The sequence below is a fragment of the Eimeria tenella genome, genomic scaffold (assembly GCF_000499545.2).
Source record: "Eimeria tenella Houghton genomic scaffold, Eth_scaff521, whole genome shotgun sequence".
NCBI classification, from domain to species: Eukaryota; Apicomplexa; class Conoidasida; order Eucoccidiorida; family Eimeriidae; genus Eimeria; species Eimeria tenella.
This window is the reverse complement of record NW_013545659.1, coordinates 1-7,379: the sequence shown is the minus strand read 5'-3', so window position 1 is coordinate 7,379 and position 7,379 is coordinate 1. Positions and strand designations below refer to the sequence as shown.

Sequence of the window (7,379 nt, the reverse complement as noted above, 5' to 3'; positions counted from 1 at the left end):
CCACAGCGGCAGGAGCTGCTGCTGCTGCTGCTGCTCCTTCTCCCTGGTTGCTGCTGCTGCTGCCGTTGCTGCTGCCGCTATCTGAGTCCTGCTGCTGCAGCAAACTACGGGCCCTTTCTAGAGCCTGTGGGCTGATCTGCACCTTGCGCCCAGATGCAAAGGAAAAACCCGCAGCAGCAGGAGCTGCTGCTGCTGCTGCTGCTCCTTCTCCCTGGTTGCTGCTGCTGCTGCCGCTGCTGCTGCCGCTATCTGAGTCCTGCTGCTGCAGCAAATTGCGGGCCCTCGCTAGAGCCTGCGGGCTGATTTGCACCGGTCGCCCAGATGCAAAGGAAAAGCCCACAGCGGCAGGAGCTGCCGCTGCTGCTGCTCCTTCTCCCTGGTTGCTGGTGCTGCTGCTGCTGCTGTTGTTGCTGCTGCTATTTGTGTCTTGCTGCTGCAGCGAATTGCGGGCCTTTGCTAGCGCCTGCGGGCTGACGTGTAGCTGCCTCCCAGATGCAAAGGAGAAATTCACATCAGCAACAGCTGCTGCTGCTGCTTCTTCTTCCTGGTTGCTGCTGCTGTTGCTGCTGCTCTCTGTGTCTTGCTGCTGCAGCAAACTGCGGGCCCTCGCTAGAGCCTGTGGGCGGATCTGCACCTGCCGCCCAGATGCAAAGGAAAAGCCCACGGCAGCAGGAGCTGCTTCTGCCGCTGCCGTTGCTGCTGCTGCTTCTCGCTGGTGGCTGCTGCTGCTGTTGCTGCTGCTGCTGCTATCTGAGTCCTGCTGCTGCAGCAAATTGTGGGCTCTTGTTAAAGCTTGTGAGCTGATTTGCACCTGTCTTCCAGATGCAAACGAAGAACCCATACCAGGATCCGCAGCTGCAGCTTTTGCTGCTGAAGCGATGCTGCTGCAGTGCGTGCCGTACGCAGTGGTGCTTCTGCTGCTGCTGCTGCTGCTGCTGCTGTCTTCACTAAGTTGTTGCGGGGGCCGGGAACTGGAAAGCGCCTGCAGGCTTGAATCCACATCTGCTCCTGAAGCCAAGGGGAACCCTTTGAAAGGCCGCGATGCTCCTGCAGCTGCTGCTGCTGTTGCTGCTGCTGTTGCTGCTGCTGTTGCTGCCGCTGCCGCTGCAGCTGCTGCCTCCGTTTCCTGCTGCACCTGCAAGAGGTTGTGGGTCTTCTGCAGCCCCCCATAACTGACCGCCCCTGAAGTGAAATTTCCATCTGCTGCTGCTTCAGCTCCTGCCACTACAGACCCGCTGCTGCTGCTGTTGCTGCTGCTGCCGCTGCTGCTGCTGCTGTATTCTTGCCGCACTCCAGCCCCAGCTACAGTATGAGCAAAAGCACTCTGAGAGACCAGCGGAGTAAAAGCACCGCCAGACTGCATTGCTGTAGATGCTGCTGCTGCTGCTGCTGCACCTGCTGCTCCTGCTGCGCCTGCTGCGCCTGCTGCTGCTGCTGCTGCTGCTGTACCTGATGCTGCTGATGCTGCAGTGTGCATTTGCCCCGGCATCAGCTGCAGCTGATGCACCGGCCGCTGCAGCAGCAGCTGCTGCTGCATGAAGGTCGACGGGTTTGCTGTTGCTGCTACTAAAGGCTGCAACAGCTCCGGCGCTGCTGCGTCGTCCAGCCACAGCAGCAGCTCTTCCTGCTGCAGCTGCTCTGCTGCTGCAGCCTCTGCGCAGCTGTCGTAAGCAGCAGCAGCAGCACACGGCTCAGCAGCAGCACAGTCAATGTCTATGTTTCCAAAGCTCCATTCTGGCGAGCCATCGCATGCTGCTGCTGCTGCTACTGCTGCACTTGCTGCTGTTGCTGCAGGCGCTTCTGCGACGTAATTTATTGTTGCTGCTGCAGCAGTTGCTGCTGGCGAGGAGAGTCGCCGACGCTTGGGCAGCTGCAGCGGCTGCTGCTGCTGCTGCGGCTCCCAGTGGAACTGGTGCCGCTGCTGCTGCTGCTGCTGCTGCTGCTGAAGCATCAAGTGCTGCTGCTGCAGCTGCTGGTGCCCCGTGTCCTCTGCGCCGTAAAGAATGTCGCATGCAGCAAGCAGCTCGTCCTGCTGAGAAGGAGAAGGGAGCAGTGGCTGCTGCTGCTGCCACTGCTGCTGCTGTTGCTGCTGTTGCTGCTGTTGCTGCTGCTGCTGTTGCTGCTGCTGCTGCTACTCGTCGCACTTCTGCTGCTGCTGCTGCTGTTGCTGCAGGTGCTGCTGCTGCTGCTGCTGGTGCTGCTGTTGGTAGAGATGCTGCTGCTTTTGCTGCTGCTGCTGCTGCTGCCGATTCGGCTGAGAAGCTGCGTGGACCAAGTGATTTAAGTGCTGTTGCTGCTTCAGCTGCTGCTGCTGCTGGTGAACCTTGAAGTGCTGGTGCTGCTGAGGATGCTGCGGCTGCTGTCGGTTTTGCTGCTGCTGCTGCTGCTCCTTCTGCTGCTCGTTCCGCTGCAGTACAGAGCCCTCCGGCAGCAGCTGGCGCTGCTGCTCTCTGCGGACGGATAAGCATGGGCTGGCAGCGTGCTGCTGCTGCTGTTGCTGCTGCTGCTGTTGTTGCTGCTGTTGTTGCTGCTGCTGCTGCCGCTGCTGCTGCTGCGGGGATATCCGAGTTCCTGAGCGGCTAAGGGAGATTTGGGCAGGAGCAGCCCGCTGCTGTTGCTGTTGCTGTTGCTGCTGCTGTCGCTGCTGCTGCTGCAGGGATTGCTGCGACATAGTTCTTTGGTGAGGCGGTGTGTATAATGCCTGCTGCGGTTGCTGCTGCTGCTGCTGCTGCCTCTGGGGCCCTCCAGGCCTTGGGGGTGTCCTGCACGGCTGTGGGCTTCTGTTGCTGCTGCTGCTACTGCACGCAGCAGCAGCAGCGGCAGCAGCAGCAGCAGCAACACCTGCAGTGTGCAGCTGCAGAGCGTTCTGTGGGCCGTCAAATCCGAGCTGCTGCGACTGCTGCTGTGGTTGCTGCTGCAGTGGCTGCTCCTGCGGCTGCTGTTGCTGCTGCTGCTGCTGCTGCTGCTGCAGGCGGTGTATTGACTGAGTCTTCACTGGGGTGATGGAGGCTGAAGAGGCGTCAGAGTCCCACGGCTGTGCCCAGCTGCTGCTGCCTTCTGTAGCAGCAGCAGCAGCAGCAACAGCAGCAGCTGCAACGCAGACGCCCCCCTTCCAGCAGCCAGCAAACGCGTCTCCCCATGTGCTGCCTTCTGCACATTCTGCTGCTGCTGCTGCTCCTGCTGCTGCTGCTTCTGCTTCGGATCCTGAAGATGGAGCAGCAGCACAGCCGCCGGCTTCTGCTGAGGAGTAATCAGCAGCAGTAGCAGCAGCAGCAGCAGCAGCAGCATGGCCGGTCTCAGGAGCCGTAGCCCGTTCGGCCACCGCTGCAGCCCCTCCTGGTGTGCTTGCTGCTGCTGCTGCTGTTGCTGCTGCTGCTGCTCTTCCTGGCTGCGTCTGCTGCAGCTCGAAAACCTTAATGAGGCCCTCTTCTGCTTCTATAAGGCCGTCGATGGCTTCAAAGAAGGAGTCATTTTCCACTGAGAGCCCAGCGGCAGCAGCAGCAGCAGCAGCTGCTGCTGCTGCTGCTGCACCTGCTGCCGTCAACTGCGTCTCTGCATCCGGATCTACAAAGTCCCAAGCCAGAATGTCATCGGCTAAACTGCTGCTGCTGCTGCTGCTGTTGCTGCTGCTGTTGCCGCTGCTGTTGCTGCTGCTGAGGCCGTGAGTGGCGCTGCAAGCTGTGCCTAGCGCAGCGGCACCCTTGCTGCTGCTGCTGCTGCATGGTGGGGGCAGCAAGGGCTGGGTTTCTGCTGCTGCTTCTTCGTCTGAGGAGGACTCGACTGCCCAGGCCAGGCGCAGAGCCCGCTCGCTCATCTGCTGCTGCTGCTGCTGCTGCTCCTAGCAGCAGTAGCAGCAGCGACAGCAGCGGGGGCTGCTGCAGCAGCCGCCAGCGCTGCAGCAGCAGCTGCAGCAGCAGCCAGCAGCAGCAGCCAGCAGCAGCAGCCACAGGCTGTCTTGGGGCCCCCAGTGCAGCAAGGCCGTGTGGGGGGCCCCCAGGGCTGGGGGGCCCCCAGCTCTTGGACCCGTGGGGGCCCCTGAGGATACTTGGGGGGCCCCTAGGGGCAGTCTGGGGGCCCCTGGAGGCAGTCTGGGGCCCCACAAGGAGAAATGCTGCAGCTGTTGAGCAGCAGCAGCAGCGCAGCAGCTCCAGGTGTACTTACACTGCAAACATGTGGCGAAAGAGCTGATAATTGAGATAAATAATTAATTCAAAACTTTCTTTTATTTGCTGCTGGGGGCCCCCAGTAGCCCAGAGGGTGGTGATGGGGGGCCCCCCGGGGGGTGCTGCCCCCCCGCGGTGGGCCCCCAGTGCTGCTGGGGGCCTCTGCAGCACAAATTAATGCGCTAATGACAAATAAAATAATATTTTTGCAAATTTGAGAAACAAATTTGAATTTTCGGACGCAAATTCGAGAAAAAAGAGGCGAAGCAGCAGCAGAAGCAGCACCAGCTGCTGCGCACCGCAGCCGCCTCGAGGTGTACAGACACCTCAGGCAGCAGCAGCAGCAGCGCTGCTGCTGCCTTCTGCTGCTGCTGAAGCATTTATTTAATTTGTTTTACTCAAATGAACTTTTTCTGCCCCGAAGAAGCGCAGCAGCTCGCCGCACCGGGCACAGAAGCGCAGCCAGCTGCTGCTGCCCGCAGCAGCAGCTGGCCGCAGCAGCAGCAGCAGCAGCGGACCAGTGGACCTGTCTAGCCGCTCACTGCTCATGGAGTTTGCTGGGCAGCTAGCGAGACGCCCAGCTAGCTTCTCAGACTAGCCAGCTAGCTGAGCGGCTGGCTACCCAGCCACGCAGCTAGCCAGCTAGCTAGCTAGCTAGCTAGCTAGCTAGCCACCCAGCTAGTTGTGTGGCCGCGTGGAGAGCTAGCTAGCAAGCCACCCAGCTAGCCAACTAATGCCCGCCCAGCTAGCTACTCAGTTACTTAACTGGCCAGCTAGCCAGCTAGCTAGCTGCCCACTTAGCCAGTTGCCTAGCTGGCCACCTAGCTAGCTAGCTAGCTAGTTGGCTGGCAGCTCAGCTAGCTAAACAGCTAGCTGGGCTGTTGGCCAGCTAGCCAAGCAGCTAGCGGGACTTCCCCAGCGAACTCGCCAAAAACTCTCAGCTAGCCAGCTAGCCAGCTGCAGCTAGCCAGCTAGCTAGCTGCAGCTAGCCAGCTAGCTAGCTGCAGCTAGCCAGCTAGCTAGCCAGCTAGCTAGCTGCAGCTGCAGCAGCTAGCTAGCTGCAGCTGCAGCAGCTAGCTAGGGCTGCAGCAGCTAGCTAGGGCTCCAGCAGCTAGCCGGGGAGAGGGAGCTGTGGACTACAGCAGAGGCGTTGCGGTGTATCGACAGCTCAAATACCGCGCCTAAAAGAAAGCCTCATTTACTCATTTGCTGCTGCTGCTGCTGCTGCTGCTGAGGTCACTTTCATTCAAATTGGCTAGACCCTGTCTCCCGGCTGCAGCAGCTGCTGCAGCAGAGGGACTGCTGCAGCAGCTGCTGCTGCAACAGCTTGCTGCTGCAGCGGCAGCTCCTAGCGCTGCATCTGCTGCTGCTGCTGCTGCTGCTGCAAGCTGCTGCAGCGGCGGCTGCTAGCGCTGCATCTGCTGCTGCCACTAGAGCTGCTGCTACTGATGCATTTGCTGCTGCTGCTGCTGCTGCAGCGGCAGCAAATCGTTAACCTCCAGGATATCACGAAAGAACTCATCCGGCAGCGCCTCCCCATCTGCGCCCATCAAATGCGTGCTGCGCACAATCTTGCTGCTGCTGCTGCTGCTGCTATTGTTGCTGCTGCTATTGCTGCTGCAGCTGTGTGGCAGCATCCGCCGCACGAGCTGCTGCATAAGAGACTTTGAGAAACACAAAAAATGGAATTGTTTAGAAGTCGTGCTGCTGCTGCTGCTGCAGCTCGCGCCGGCTGGCGCATCAGCAGCAGCAGCAGCGGCAGCAGCAGCAGCAGCTGCTGCTGCTGCTGCGTGCCGCTGCTTCTCTATGCTGCGTATGCACCTGAAGAAGCTCGCAGGGGGCCTTGCTGCGTCCGCAACAAAAACTGCCGGCTGCACCTCCCACACAATCTTGCTGCTGCTGCTGCTGCTGCTGCCCTTTTGCTGCTGCTGCTGCTGCTGGTTCTTGGCGATGCAGGTTTGCTCTGCGAGCAGCTGCAGCGCGAGCAAGAAGTGGTGGGGCTGCTGCAGCAGCAGCCTGCTGCCGCATGCAGACTGGATTTGCTGCTGCAGCACCGGCTGCAGCGGGGAAAGGAAAGCGCCGTGCTGCCTCTGGTGTCTGTACACTGGCTGCTTCTGCGGCAGCAGCAGCAGCTGCTGCATCTCCTGCTCCTGCTGCAGCAAAAAGGAAGTGTGCTGCAGCAAACAGCCCCGCGAAATGGACTGCGCGTTGCCTGCGATCTTCAGACACAACGCCTCGCTTGCTGCTCTGCTGCTGCTGTTGCTGCTGCTGCTGCTGCTACCGCTGCTGCTGCTGCTGCTGCTGCTGTTCTTGAGCAGCACAAAATCATCTTCCACCAGTCCAAATAAGTTGTTGAAAGGAGAAGCGGAGAGGCGATGCGCAAAGGCAGCAGCACGCAAAGATGTTCGTGAGGGCTCTGCTGCTGCTGCTGCTGTTGCTGCTGCTGCTGCTGGGGATTGCTCAGCTGCAGCAGCGGCAGCAGCCAGTGCTGCAGAAGCGGCTGCCCTACTAGCAGCAGCAGCACTCTCAGGGGAGGCCGCCGCAGCAGCGGGAGCAGTAGCAGCAGCTGCAGCAGCAGCAGCAGCAGCAGGGATTCCAGCGTAGAACTTGAAGGCGAGCTGCATGAGGCTTCTGGGAAAAGGAGAAGCAGCAGCAAAAGAAAGAGGCAGCAGCAAAGCAGAACATGCTGCTGTCTCTGCCCGAAGCAGCACAGTGCCTCCCCCGCTGAAGCGCCGGATCAACGGGTGCACTGCAGCAGCAGCAGGAACTGCTGCTGCTGCTGCTGCACCTGCTGCTGCTGCTCCTGCTGCTGTAGCTCCAGGAGAATCAGAGGCAGGAGCAGCAGACGCTGCCAGACGTGCTGCTGTTGTTGCTGCTGCTGCATCCCCGGGGGAAACAGATGTGGTCCCTGCTGCGACTTGCTCTTGTTGCTGCTGCTGCCGTTGCTGCTGTTGCTGCTGTTGCTGCTGCAGCTGCCGCTGCTGCTCTGTGTACTGCCGCAGGGAATCCAGCACAGCACTCGCTGCGTGCTGCTGAGGCTTTCCGCTGATGCCGAAGATGAAGCAGCTCCCAAACCTTGTCTTGCTGCTGCTGCTGCTTCTGCTGCTGCTGCTGTTCGTGGTGCTGCTGCCATTGCTGCTGCTGCTGCTGTTGCTGTGTCTGCTGCTGCTCTTTCCTGCACGACGAGAAGTGCGTGAAGGGTCAATCAGAAAGGGG

General features: G+C 60.4%; 4 protein-coding genes across 4 annotated transcripts; all 4 read right to left on the bottom strand.

Annotated features, from left to right (window-relative positions):
* Window positions 1-142: 142 nt before the first annotated feature.
* ETH_00020860 (uncharacterized protein) lies at window positions 143-1,951 on the bottom strand (the record flags this gene model as incomplete). The annotated part of the gene is made up of 1 exon (XM_013380339.1): window positions 143-1,951. A coding segment is annotated over one exon (1,809 nt), but the record flags the coding sequence as incomplete, so codon positions are not given.
* A 180-nt stretch (window positions 1,952-2,131) lies between these two features.
* ETH_00020855 (uncharacterized protein) lies at window positions 2,132-3,814 on the bottom strand (the record flags this gene model as incomplete). Its single annotated transcript, XM_013380338.1, has 1 exon — window positions 2,132-3,814. One exon carries the CDS (start codon window positions 3,812-3,814, stop codon window positions 2,132-2,134), a length of 1,683 nt encoding a protein of 560 aa, XP_013235792.1.
* A 1,791-nt stretch (window positions 3,815-5,605) lies between these two features.
* Window positions 5,606-6,787, bottom strand: ETH_00020850 (uncharacterized protein; the record flags this gene model as incomplete). The annotated part of the gene is made up of 1 exon (XM_013380337.1): window positions 5,606-6,787. The coding sequence occupies one exon, from the start codon at window positions 6,785-6,787 to the stop codon at window positions 5,606-5,608; it is 1,182 nt and encodes a 393-aa protein (XP_013235791.1).
* A 113-nt stretch (window positions 6,788-6,900) lies between these two features.
* Window positions 6,901-7,296, bottom strand: ETH_00020845 (uncharacterized protein; the record flags this gene model as incomplete). Its single annotated transcript, XM_013380336.1, has 1 exon — window positions 6,901-7,296. One exon carries the CDS (start codon window positions 7,294-7,296, stop codon window positions 6,901-6,903), a length of 396 nt encoding a protein of 131 aa, XP_013235790.1.
* Between the last annotated feature and the right edge of the window lie 83 nt (window positions 7,297-7,379).